Below are 14,024 nucleotides of genomic sequence, written 5' to 3'. Positions count from 1 at the left end.
GACACGTGCTGCGTGATTCCACTTCTATGAGAAATCTAAGAGTCAATTTATAGAAACAGAAAGTAGAATGATGGTTGCCAGAGACTAGCAAGAGGGGGAAATGGGGTGTTGTTGTTCAATGGGTATTAAGTTTCAGTTACCCAAGTTGAATTTGTTTTGGAGATCTGCTGTACAGTATTACACCTATAGTTAATAATACTCTGTTGTGCACTTAAAATTTTGTTGAAGGTAGATCTTATGCTGTAATCTTAACACAATTTCTTTTTTTTTTTTTTTTTTTAAGAAAGCATGCTCGGAACTTCCTTGGTGGTTCCAGTGGTTAAGAATCCTCCTTCCACTGCAGGAGCCATGAGTTCAACCTCTGGTTGGGGAAATAAATTCCCACAGGCTGAGTGGCACAGCCAAAAATTTTTTTAAAAAATAAAACATGCTCTGCAGACCCATCCCTGCTCCTGCCTCACTGTACTTCTCCCAAAACACATACACTCAACACGCAAAGCTGATGCAAGGCTTTGGGCTTCTCCACTCTGCCTTCTCCATCACTAGAGACATGTCCTGGTGGGCTGCTTTGGTGGAGCTGTGGGTCTCTACTTAGGGATCTCAGACTCATCCCCAACATAACAATATAACACTGGAATCCCAAAGCCACTAGGAAAGATATAGAGAGCCTTGGGGGACTGCATCCTTGGAGACACTGTCTTCGAGGTCATTTGGCAGAATAGAACACACCCCAGAAGGAAATTCCAGGGAGCACATTCAAGTTTCTCATGCCCCACCCACAAGAGAACACACTAGATGAATAGTGTGAATAGTGTCCCCCCAAAATTCATGTCCTTCCTGTAAGTAGCCTAGCTGCAAGGCAAGGAGAAGACCCTGATGCTGGGAAAGACTGAAGGCAAAAGGAGAAGAGGGCAGCAGAGGATGAAATGGCTGTGATAGCTTATAGTGAACGATGTTGGATTCGTGATCTTCAAAGAAAAAGATTTAGCTTTGGGATCAGGGACCAGGCTTGATCACTCAAGAGCCTTTGTGTAGGAAAGTTTTATTAGTCTTATCAAGGCCTTATATACTTTTACCAGACCAACTCCCACAACATACATTTAAATTAAAAAGATTAGAATTAACAATAGAAAGGTCTTACCAACCACTCCCATGTAAAATAACAAGATTAGCCAAAAGGTATTTGTTAAAAAGGAGAAACATGGCCTTGAGCAAGATTCATTGTTGTTATATAATCCTTAGTATGGAGCTTAAGATGAGTTGTTGATTGTGTAATCATCAGCTTTGGGCTTAAAGAAAATAGCATTTTATGTGACAGACTAAGGAATGTACAAAAAAAGTTTGTCCTTTTCTCCTCCTTAAGAACCCCAGACCCCTTTCCCCTCCCCTTCCCCCTCCTCAACCTGGACTTCTTATCAACCTACCTGAGAATTAACTCTCTCAGTTGGATGCCATCACCAACTCAATGCCTTCCCTGATATCAAGCTCAGTTGGTAAAGAATCCACCAGCAATTCAGGAGACATGGGTTCAATCCCTGGAAGGGGAAGATCCCCTGGAGAAGGGACTGGCTACCCACTCCAATATTCTTGCCTAGAAAATTCCATGGACTGAGGAACCTGGTGGGCTGTAGTCCATGAGGTCATAAAAGAGTCAAACAAGACTGAGGGACTGAGTATGCACAAACAGGAAATTAGGTGGCTCCTCTGTGACACCAGGGTTTTGTGCTCTCCTGCACACATCCCCACCCATCTCTCTCTGCCCGGGGGCCCTTCCATGCCTCTCTCTCTCATACAGCTTACAGTTCCTGACTAATAAGATCAGCAGGGGGCCAGGCACGCTGCATTCCTGCCAAGGAGATCTGATTGGCCCACCTTGAGTCATGTATCCACACTGACCAATCAACTGTGCCAGAGAAGTGGCACCACTTGGCACCAGGGGATGATCGCTAAAATTGGAAACAACCAGTGTAGCCAGGAGAAGGAAATGGCAGCCCACTCCAGTACTCTTGCCTGGAAAATTCCATGGACAGAGGAGCCTGGTAGGCTACAGTCCAAGGGGTCGCAAAGTGTCAGACAGGACTGAGCGACTTCACTCAATGTAGCCAGAGATTGACCAATCAGATTTGAAGTTGGCCCCTGGACTACACCTTCCCCCACCAATCCCAGGGATGCACTCAGTGTTAACACTTTGGATCCTGGGTTATCAGGGCCATCCTGGGGTCCAGAGGAAGCTTCCAATAAAGGGGGATGGGGAGTAATAGGTATTTGCCAATTAGTATCAGTTCAGTTCAGTTGCTCAGTCGTGTCCGACTCTCTGCGAGCCCATGAATCACAGCACGTCAGGCCTCCCTGTCCATCACCAACTCCCAGAGTTCACTCAAACTCATATCCATCAAGTCGGTGATGCCATCCAGCCATCTCATTCTCTGTCGTCCCCTTGTCCTCCCGCCACCAATCCCTCCCAGCATCAGAGTCTTTTCCAGTGAGTCAACTCGTCGCATGAGGTGGCCAAAGTATTGGAGTTTCAGCTTTAGCATCAGTCCTTCCAGTGAACACCCAGGACTGATCTCCTTTAGAATGGACTGGTTGGATCTCCTTGCAGTCCAAGGGACTCTCAAGAATCTTCTCCAGCACCACAGTTCAAAAACATCAAAGCTAGTTTAATGATTTAATGATGTGTGTGTGTGTTAGTCGCTCAGTTGTGTCTGACTCTTTGCAACCCCATGGACTGCAGCCCACCAGGCTCCTCTGTCCATGATATTTTCCAGGCAAGGACACTGGAGTGGGTTGCCATTTCCTTCTCCAGAGGATCTTCCCAACCCAGGGATCGAACCCAGGCCTCCTGCACTGCAGGCAGATCCTATACTGACTGAGCTACAAATATTTGAGACTTCCCTGATGGCTCAGATGGTAAAGCCTCTGCCTGCAATGCGGGAGACCCAGGTTCAATCCCTGGGTTGGGAAGATCCTCTGGAGGAGGAAATAGCACCCTACTCCAGTACTCTTGTCTGGAAAATCCCATGGACGGATGAACGTGGTAGGCTACAGTCCATGGGGTTGCTGAGTCGGACACGACTGAGCGACTTCACTTCACTTTGATGGCTCAAAAGGTAAAGAATCTGCCTGCAGTGTGAGAGACCTGGGTTCAATCCCTGGGTTGGGAAGATCTCCTGGAGAAGGGAATGGCAAACCACTCTAGAACTCTTGCCTGGAGAATTCTATGGACAGAGGCTACAGTCCATGAGATCGCAAAGAGTCAAGCATGACTGAGCAACTAACATTTTCACTTTCAAGCCCATATTCATGGTTGTCAGTTCAATGTCAGTTCTGCTTACTCAGAAGGGAGGAATGGAACACTTTGAGGACTCAAGATGGGTCAGGCAATGAAATTCATCTTCTCTGCCCACCACACACCCTCCTGGCTGTCTAGCACAGGCAAAGCTCTTCCCCTTCCTCCTCACCTCCTCTTAAGTCCCCATCAAGGTCACCTGCCCTATGGAAACCTCCCTGTCCACCCCAGCCCCAGAAGCCAAGGTCCATCTGGTTTAAATGGGCCAAGGGGCAGATTTTCATGATGGGAAAACTAGGGGGGTTGGGAAAACTGGTCAGGACAGTGGTGTGCTAGCAAATGTTCAACAACCAGCTCTCATGAAGTAGAAAATTGAGGAACTTCCTTAGTGGTCCAGTGGTTAAGACTCCACGCTCCCAATGCAGGGGGCCCAGGTTCAATCCCTGGTCAAGAAACTAGATTCCACATGCCACAGCTGAAGACCTCGGTGCTCAAAGAAAGATCAAAAGATCTTCAAGTGCTGCAACTAAGTCCCAATGCAGCAAAATAAATAAACAAAATTAATTTTTTTAAAAAGGAGAGAATTGAATCTGTATTTATTATAAATTTTATTGGCATAAATGTTTAGCATGCAACCTCCAGTGATAAAATAAGATACTCCCGACTGCAAATTCCATCCAGCCAAAACTGAGTGTCACAGAACGCCTTTCTCGTTTTTTTTTTTTTCCACTCTTGTAACCCAAAGCCAATCTATGCTTGCAGGTGAGAAACAAGCGAATGGAGGTTGAAATTTTCCTCTAGACACGGAGATGGAACGAAACAATCAAGATGTGTGTTCACACTTCACTTGCTTTTTGATGATGCTTGGAACTTCTTTGCTAAATCAGATAATGGTTTGACAGCACTATAGAAAGACTTCCTCGATTTTTTTGTGTGCTAGTCACAATATAACAGTTACAGACAAAACCCACATAAATGTCATCTACATGGTGAACATCTGTTTTCCCAGCACTTTTGAGTGTAGGCAATCAACAAACGATACATCAAATCGGGCTTGTAAGCTTTGCCGCTTCCCCTAGTGTAAATACCATCACCATGGTCCATTTCAAGTTACTAGTGTGGTGATCCTGAACACAGAGCTGGCAAGCAATGTCCTGCAAAACGGAATTACACACTATTTCCACTGCCAGATACAGTAGAGGTAAACTATCTCAAGGGCATAGAAATAATATCAAAAGAATAACAAAATCCCATGGTTAAGGCACAGGGCAGTTTGAAGCCTCAAGATAACTCACACTGTCTAGTAAATGTACAATACATAGCAGTCATAATATATAAAATATTTTATTATCCAGCATCAGGTACCACCTCGCACCCTCCTGTATGTCCCTGTTACACGGGCTCACACACAGTCATAGTGTAAAGCCAGCATATTAGACCATCAGCTTGGCAAAAGCTGGAGGTTTTGTCTTATCTTGTTCCTGGCTGGATCCCCAACACCTAAAACAGTGCCTGATAAATTTTCATGAGTGAATAAAGCTCACGCAGCATAGGTACTTGGACCCCCTCCCACAGGTTAGCCCCATGAGTCCCATGGAGTGGGGAGGAAAGGGGCTGGAAATGAGTCTTTATTTCTCACATATTAACATAAATAAGGATGGGGAGAGGATCTATTTTATTTGCTCCTATTTCTCTAGCCCTGTGCAGTGCCTGGCATGGAGCAGAAGCTCAATAAATATCAGTTGAATGGATTAATATAATGTACAGTGTCTGAGCTCAGCTCAGAATAAATACCGAGGGACCCAGAAGATCCTGGAGGAAGGGGGTCAGCAGCACTGACCCCTGGCCAGCCCAGTGAGGTAGAGGAGCTGGGTCCCATCACCTTGGGCCCCAACGAAGGAGGGGAAGACGCAGTCTTGTACCAGGAGGTGACACCTAGGCCTGGGGTCACGTGAGCTTTGACAAGGGGAGTCCACTGGGAACTTGGGCGACCACGCGGAAGAGGCCCCAGACCGTGGCTTCGGCTGAGAGCTGCCAGGAGAGAGGCTCCTGGATCGTGGGATGCAGGTGGACGCTCAAACGCTGCCCCGCATCCAGGTGCAGCAAGCTGCTCCGGAAACCAGCTGCTGAGTTCCCCGAGGGTGGGGGTGGCAAGTCCAAGGTCAGGGTCAGGGCGGCCCCGGCTTGGTGAGGCTGCAGGTCCAGGGCCACGGAGATGGAGTCGGAGCTGTTGTGGTCGCTGGCCATCACGCGCTTCAGGGTCAAGTGCAAGAAAACATAGTAGACTCCGGCCTCGGGGACCACCAGCTCTTGGGTGCGCTTGTCATAGCGCACGCCTGGCGCCAGAGTCACACCTGTCAACCCCGGCTCGCTTCGCCACTGCACCGGCCCTTCGGTCAGCTGTGCTGTGGGAAGGGAAGGTAAGGGACCCTGAGCATGGCTGGTGGTTGGGGAGCACAGCCCTGGGAAAGGGGGGCGCCTCTAAGGCAGAGGCAAAAGTGGGGAGGGGTGTGTGAGAAAGACAAGGGAACTCAGAGAAGGAAAAGGGTCTCAGAGGGAAGTGGGGCTTGAGGAGGGTAAACAGAGGCTAAGAAGGGTGGAAAGGATTGGGGGGAGGAGGGAGAGACTCAGAAAGCTGGAGACTGAGGAAGCGGAGGGGTGAGAGGGGGTGCTGGTGGAGGGAGAGAGACTTCCAGGAACCAGGAGGAGGAGGACATGTAACGCCAGAAAGGATGCTGGAGGGGAAAGGAGGCTCCTAGGGATGCGAGGAAGGGGTTTGGAGAGACAGCGGGCAGGCGGAGAGGCGGTAGAATGGAGGGACTCAGAGAAGGAGGCGGGCCAGAGGGAGAGGGCGGGAAGGGAAGCTTGTCAGGAAGGAGCGAAGATCCTAGAGGAAAGCTAGCAGGAGAGAGAAAGGGGTGGAGGGTGAAGAAGGAGGGAATTTCAAAGAGAGGACGGGATGGGTGAAGGTCTCCTTAAAAGAGACGCGAGGAAGCTGCAGGAGAGCCCGGAAGAGGGAGGGAAAGGGCTGGGGAGAAGAGTCCCCAGAAGAGGGAGAGAAAAGGGGGACGGTCTACAGAGGGAGTGTGAGGAGGAGAGTCCGGGAAAGGGAGCTGCAGAGCGGACAGGCAAAGAGGCTCCCGAAGAGGGAGGACGAGGAGGAGGAGGGTCTCCGGAAGCGGGGAAGGGAAGTGAGTGGGAAACAGGGTCTCCAGAAGTGAGGGAGGGGAAACAGGGCTGGGGAGGAGGGGTCCGGATCTCCCAGAGGCCAGAAGGCTGAGATTTGCGCGGATCCAGGCCCAGCCTTAAGAGGGCGGGGGTCTGAGGTGGACACAGATGGAGCTCAGAGGAGGAGGAGACCGGAGAGGGACAGCCGAGGTTCTCAGCGGGCAGGGGGAGCTTTTCAGGGAAGGGAGGGAAAGAGGGTCAGATTGGGTCAGAAGCGGGGGCTTCCCTCTCCCGGAGCTCTCCCACTTGGTGCACCCTCCCGCCGCTGCCCCGGGTCTTTAGGGAGTCACTCACCACCATCGGCCACCACCAGCTGCGCGAACACGCCCTGCTGAGAGAAAGGACGAACGGAAAGTGGATAAAGGTCCTCCCACTCGCAACACGCAGCCCCCTGGAAAGTGGGGTCCCCGGGATCTGCGCAGGCCTTGAGTCTACAGTCTTTACGGTCCCTTCCCTTCCCGTTCCAAAAGAACCACACACACACACCCCCGCGCGCGCACACACACACACACAGAGACACGCTGCCCCAGCCCTGGCTGTCTGCAAGGAGAGGACCCCGAGGACTTAGGAGGGAAATGAGGAGACAGTCCCTCCAGGGGGCTTGACACTGCAGTCTTGAGAGGGAAACCAGAGTACCCTAACGGTCCGGGAGAAAACCGAGGTTCTCCGTGAGTTACGAAAGAAAACGGAAACCCCGCGATGGCTGCAGACAGTGTCCTTCGGGGTGCGCGTCGGTGAAACGGTCCCCACCTGAAGCCCGGGGTGTAGATGGGGTCTCACGGGGGGTTAGGATTGGAATGACGCCCCCTTGGAGAGCTGGATAAAGAATTGGTGCCCTCAGAAATCCAAGAAGGACAGGGAGTGGGTCTCTCCACCCTCGGCCAGGGACGCAGAAAAGACCTTGCGGGAGGCGGGGTCGCGGATGGAGAAGGGATCCCGGGGCTGGGTGCGGGTCTCTCTCGGGGTCCAGATCGGGCAGTATCTCACCTGAGGAGAGTTGGGGAGGCGGGCGTGGGGGTCGGAAGTCTGCTCCAGGCCCACGGGGAGAATCGAGCTGGGCGCGGGACTGGAAACCGGCGAGGCAGGGGTCCCGGGGACTCCCCAGATCCGCACCACGCAGGTGGCGCAGGCAGCGGCAAGCAGCAGCAGCGCGGCGCTCAGAGCCCAGGGCAGCGGGTTGCAGACGCGACCCGGGGGCGCGGGCGACCGCTGGGCCTCAGGGTCCGGGGTGACGAGTGTGCTGGAGTGCATGGCCGGCTGCGGGCGGCTGCGAGCCGGGTCCGACGCACGGCCCTTTATAGCTAACCCCGCTTTCCGGGGAGTGGCCCGCGGGGATCCCAGCGACTCGCTGGGTAGGTTGGTTCCCGCCCTCCCCGCCCCGTGCGGCCCCGCCCAGCCCCCTCCACCTTCGGTCCAAACTTTCCCCAACTTTCTCTTCCCTGAATCTCCGTCTCCTTTTCTCTCTGTACCTCTTTACGCTCTGCTCCATCAAATCCTCTTGATCCCGTTATCTCTCTTGCATCTCCCTGGTTATCTCTTCGCCTCTCTGCTTCTCTCTTGTCTCTTTCCCCGATTTCTTATCCTTCCCTAGGCTCCCCCAGAGCAATGGCATCCCACTCCAGTACTCTTGCCATGAACATCCCATGGACAGAGGAACCTGGAAGGCTGCAGTCTATGGGGTCGCTGAGGGTCGGACACGACTGAGCGACTTCAATTTCACTTTTCACTTTCATGCATTGGAGAAGGAAATGGCAACCCACTCCAGTGTTCTTGCCTGGAGAATCCCAGGGACAGGGGACCCTGGTGGGCTTCTGTCTATGGGGTCACACAAAGTCGGACACGACTGAAGTGACACAGCAGCAGCAGCAGCAGGCTCCCCCAGGGCTCCCCTAAACTCATCACGTCTTCGGAGGAGTCAGAGAACAGCCAAGCCTCAGCCCGCTTGTCCTCTGGGGCATAAGTCCTCCCAGTGGACCCCCGAGTGCCCTGCGCATTCCTCCCTCTACTTCCCTCTCTTTTCCCGGGACCCCGGACCTTCCCTGGCCTGCCCCCACCCACCCACCTAGACGCTTCCCGTCAGGGGCTCCCTGGACCCCACAAGCAAAAGGCTGGAGAGTCCAGGTGGAGAAATTCCCCTTGTAGTAAAGGGACAACCTTGAGTGAGGCGGAGGAAACTCAAATTTCCCGTTCGCGCTCCCGTGGTGTCCGCGGGGGCGGGAGGAGGAGCGGAGATGCGGCCAAAACTCTGCCTCAGAAGAGGAAGCAACCGTGGATTGACAGATGGCCAGCCCTAGAAAAGCCCTGGGTTCCCATAGAAGCCCGGCTCTGCCCAGACCAGCAGGGTGGACCTCTCTATCCTTCAGGTCTCACTTCCCCTATAGCGCAAGGGAGAATGGACCCGGGAATTGATCTCACCCGTCCACCAGCGGCCCAGGAAATGGGGGGAGGGGTGTTTTGGTTCAACTGAACAAAGATCGGATACCGGCCCTCTATTCAACCTTGTATTAAGCCTCTCTGAGGAATTAAACGAAGAAAACACTAATGATACTGGCTCTTGTTGACACCTAGGTGTAAAACGCTTCCGTTAATACTAGCGGTTTATAAAAAAGCGCTGTGCCCAAACCAGCATCACCTGGGGACTTGCTAGCTCTGCAAATTCTAGCACCTCAGCCAGACCTATTGACATTCTGGGAACTGAAGCCCTGCACTCAGTGTCTGAAGGAGTCTTCAAGAACATTCTGACACTTGCCCAAGTTGAAGAACCCACTGCGTTGTACCAGAGTTGTTCCTTCGCACCTGCTGTCCCCTACGCCTGGAATGTTCTTTCTCCCGGATCTGCCGTCAGCTGTCCTTCTGAGTAAAGAGGATGAATTAAGGTCCAGCGCCTACTTTTACTGTCTCCCAGAATCTCACTGCAGCCATAGTTAAGGGACTGTTTTAAAACCTAAACCAAAACTGGTCAGCCATGGGGTGGAATGCCAAATAAACACTCCCTAGCAAAATACCACCATCAGCCACCGTGTCTCGCACCTCAGTTATTGGTGACCTCCTGCCAATTCCAAAAGAGTTGTGGTGGGTGGCAGCTAAAGTAGAAGCGTTGGTTGAAAGTAAATTCCCAAAAGAGATACCAGCTCTGCTCCCCAGTAGGGTGGAAACACAGTCATTTCTTAGTTGCTTTTTTTTTTCCCCCTCCAGACCACCGAAATCTCAACATTTCTGGTGGGAGGAATGCAGTTGATAATAGAAGAATCATGCTAGGATCATGCGTGAATCAACTGTGAACTTGAATGCAAGAGCTGAAATTGTCCCACCTGGACCCTTGCCCCCTACCCAGCAGCCAGGACCTGAAAGATGAGGATGATGGGGTCTTTTCTCTGAGGAATCTGACCAGCCAGGAAGATAGATACAAACATTCTGAGGAAAAAGAGGCTTTACCAGATACCATCGCTCTGCCAAGAAGCTCACAGGCCACGGGCCATTCTGTTTATTATTAAACCCCACCCCAAGGCAGCTCACAGACAAGGTTTGCCTGAGCTGACGAAAAAGAGGAATTCAGAGAACTCCCAGGCACCATCTCGGACAACCCAAACGAAACTGTCTCTCTCTCAGGCCCCAGTTACATCACCCCTTGAAATTTCCTTACTAGCAGTTTCCACCACGTGAGATATTCTTGTTCGTTTGTTTACTTGCTCGTGATTGTTTTCCCCCAAGAAACTATTAAGTTCCAAAGAGGAGTATCTTTGCCTGCCTGGTTTCCATGCTACCTCCAGAACCTAGAAAATTATAGGCCTTGATAGTATTTATTGAATAAAGGAATGAATGAAGTATAATAGTTACCAGCATGGATTCTAGAGGTGGAAAAACCTCAGTCCCCTGACATTTTGTGTGTTTTCATTTTGAAGCAGCTGGGAAAAGTCAAAAGAAGACTCCTGACAGGTGCAAATCACGTGAAATTCAAATTTCAGTGTCCACAAATAAAACTGTATCAGCTCACAGTCAGGCTCATTCGTTTCCATACAGTCTGTGGTGATTTTTGCAATGTTCCGGCCAAACGGAGTTGTTACAACAGAGATTATTTGGCCCACAAAGCCCCAAATGTTCACTCTCTCTGGTCTCTCAGTGGAAAATTTGCTGCCCCCGCCCTAACAGTCTTGCATTTCAGCCCTCCAATTTCTTGCTGTGTCGTCTGGGGCAAGCTGCTTCAGCTCTCTAAGCCTCACTTTTCACATCCGCTAAATGGGAAGAAGAGTAAATCTCAAAGAGTAGCTGAGAACTTGCTGTGAGCAGTGGCAGGCCCATGGCAAAGGCTCATTCCAGGTGAGCTAGATCACTGAGTTTTCTACAATTCCAATGGCTGGAGTAAAAAAAAAAAACCTGAGACTCCAAAAGTCAAAGTCACAGTCAAGGACTTCCAGTGACTTCTGAACTCTACATGCCAAGGAGCTCAGCAGATTTCTGTACACCCCCTCCAGGGTGGGGGAACAAGGCCTGGCAGCCTGGGGCAGGCGCAGGCCACAGCCAAGGAGCGCCATGACGCATTGTTGTGGTTGGGACATCTGACATAGACAGCCCCGCCCACCATGGAGCTCTCAGCATCAGTTGCCTAGCACCTCATGGTTCCGTAGTCACACCTCTGTGCTCAGCTGTCTCCCCAGGAGAGAGCGGGCCCTGGTTTCCCTCCCCTCTAGGGGAAGGACCTGAATTCTCTCACCATTGCTGTTCCAAGGCTCAAGGGAGGGATTGGGCAGGAAGTAGTTGGAGGGGGGAGGACCCTTCTCCCCTCTCAGAGGCCCAGCAAACAGGCACCTCCTTCAGGAAGTATGCCTTGATTTTTCCTAGCCAAACTCACCTCCTTCTGAGTTCCTGACTGCCTGCCACCCTGTATGAAGTCCATTGCACTGGACCCTTCGTGTCCCCACAGGCAAAGCCTGAAAGAGATCTTTAGTGATTACTGGGTAAGTGCCTAGTGAGAGAGCAGGGGACCCAGTAGGGGGCTGTAAACCAAGAAAATAAGAAAAATGAGAAGAAAAGAATTGAGTGAGATTGGTTTTGAGCTGAGGGAGTGTCCACACGTGTTGAAGGAGGAAATTGAAACTGAGAGAGGAATCACATTCTCCAGGTTAGGTCTCTGGAAAAGCTGGGTCCGAGTCTCCTTGGCCCTGGGGAGGCTGGGGAAACACAGACCCGGCATGTGAATGCACTTGCCATATTGGGTAAACATGACAAGGCATGATGGTGCCATTAGACTTTGTGGAGTTGGGGTGCCTTCCCAAATACTGTTGAACTGTGTGTTTCCAACATAATGAGTGTTCAGGATATAGAAAGTGGGAGTGAGGGGATGTACGTACCAGTGCATTTCTAGTTGAGGAACAACAATGGCACAAGATCCCATCTCTGAGCCTCGCTTTTCACACCAGCTCCAGGAGTTGGTGATGGACAGGGAAGCCTGGTGTGCTGCAGTCCATGGTGTCGGAAAGAGTCGGATACGACTGAGTGACTGAACTGAACTGAAATGGGAATAAGAGAAGGTCTCAATGCATAGCTAGCTTTAAATCACAGTTCTGTCTCAAAGCAAATGCCTTCACCTCTCTGCCTCAAGGTTCCCATCGGGGCAGTACAACTAATGCAGGGACCACCTCCTAGGATTACTGTCCTGAATTGGAAGCCAGAATGGCACCTAGCATACAGCAAGTGCTCTCCAGCACGATTGAGGCTGATGGTCTGGTGCCTCTGTGTGACTTGTAGGCGGGGATTTGATCCTGTAGATGAAGCAGCAGAGTCCAGAAACGAGTGCAGATGTCTGGGCCAAAAGAGAGGCAGGAAGAATTCAGAATGGAAATAGTCAAAAGTGTCATCGAAAGAGAAATGGTCAGATTATCACTCATAGAATCAGTTCAGTAATCAAGCCATGGGGGAGGTTGAGTCATCTATTTGGGGCTCGATAGAGATCTCTAAGGGCTAAGAAAACAAAGAATGCGGATTTGGTTTCAGAGCAAAGACATATTTGCATAGCATATATCTGGAAGGTTTATAAGAAGCTTAGTGGGGGACTTCCCCGGTAAGACTCCACACTCCTAATGCAGGGGGCCTGGAATCGATCCCTAGTCAGGGAACTAGATCCCACATGCCACAACTAAGACCCAGGGCGGCCCAATAAATAAGTAAATTAAAAAAAAAAAAGGAAGGAAGCTAGAGGTATTCAGGAGAATTATCTGAAAAAGAGAACATGAACCTTCCACTGTATAAGCTTCTGCCCACTTACATTTTCCACATTTGCTTTGTCTTGGTTTGTGTGTAAGTGTTACGTACTGAATCATGGTCAGGTATGAGCACACAGAGAAAGAAACTAGTGGCCACACACACACACATTTTAAGAGAAAAAATAAAAAAGAGAGAAAGAAACCAGTGACCTGAGCTATTTGGAGGAAGGGAAATTTTTCACACCAGTGACATCAAAGGTAGGAAATGGTGCTTCCCTGCTAATGGCAGTGGACGAACACAGGGATGGGGAAGACCCAAGCATACCAGGGCAAGCCCGGGGTACCCCTCAGAGGGCCCAGTCCCTGAGAAGCCAGCTCATTCTGCTGGGAAGCAAGCCAGCCTGTCCGAGGAAGGAGGCCCCAGCACGGCTAACACCTGGAAGGGACTCTCCAACTGGCCCAGAAAGGCAGCCACCAGACAGACACTGGTGAACAAAGGACATCCCGATTCAGGCAGTACACAATTACACAAACAAAGACAGACACACAAACACACCACACATACACATATACACACTGAGACACATAATCACAGATACACAAGAGTAGCCACCAAAGTTAGCCACAGACACACACAGAGACACAACAGATACATATTCAGAGCATATACACCCAAGAATATAAGTACACAAAATAGCAGACCCACAATCACATGCATACCGAAACAGGGGTAGCGATACACCATATAGGCATACACACACTAAGTCACACACTAAGACATGCCCAGAGATGCAAACCTAGACACACAGCTGCCCAAGCTAACCACAAGAGCACAAAAGGACAGATCCATGCCCAGAGTCACACATACCCACTAACATATAGCCTGAAAGAGTCTTGAAGGCTCTGGGATATGCATTCAAAGACACAGCATCAGATGCCCAAAGACCACCAAAAGCACTTAAGTCACACACTGACTGACACAGGCTGACCTGGAAAGACTGGAAAAGACACAAATATAAGGAAGCACAACCAAAGAAATCGAGGCCCCGCCCCCAGGGAAGATCCGGGGTCTTTGAGCCACCAAAGATCAACCCCCCAGGCTCTCCATCTGGGGGCGTATCCCTCCCTCCCTTAAGGAAACTCTGGGTCCCTTTCCTTGGCAGTATGGGCCGCGGGCGACCCCTGGTGGACCCGGCGCCTCGGTCCAGGGCTTCACGGAATGGGCGGGTGGGAGGAGGGTGTCTAGGCTGAAAGAATGAAAAGATGCTTCGGCGTCTACTGAAAAACTCGGAGAAAGGAGCGTGGCA

The 14,024-nt window shown here is 51.0% G+C and overlaps 1 protein-coding gene across 2 annotated transcripts; it reads right to left on the bottom strand.

Annotated features, from left to right (window-relative positions):
- Positions 1–3,884: 3,884 nt before the first annotated feature.
- On the bottom strand, positions 3,885–7,782 carry TNFSF9 (TNF superfamily member 9). 2 transcript variants are annotated; one of them, XM_055430811.2, is made up of 3 exons: positions 7,505–7,782; positions 6,812–6,848; positions 3,885–5,694 (listed from the first exon to the last, which is right to left on the bottom strand). In XM_055430811.2, exons 1-3 carry the CDS (start codon positions 7,766–7,768, stop codon positions 5,237–5,239), a joined length of 759 nt encoding a protein of 252 aa, XP_055286786.1. In that variant the 5' UTR covers positions 7,769–7,782; the 3' UTR covers positions 3,885–5,236. The 2 variants fall into 2 exon arrangements, with proteins under 2 accessions (XP_055286786.1, XP_055286787.1); XM_055430812.2 differs by having other exon boundaries at positions 6,812–6,845.
- Between the last annotated feature and the right edge of the window lie 6,242 nt (positions 7,783–14,024).

Source organism: Moschus berezovskii, chromosome 8 (genome assembly GCF_049115385.1).
Source record: "Moschus berezovskii isolate FMDL1 chromosome 8, NW_MosBer_1.0, whole genome shotgun sequence".
Lineage (NCBI taxonomy): Eukaryota > Metazoa > Chordata > Mammalia > Artiodactyla > Moschidae > Moschus > Moschus berezovskii.
The sequence above is the reverse complement of the archived record's forward strand: the minus strand, read 5'-3'. Positions and strand labels throughout refer to the sequence as shown.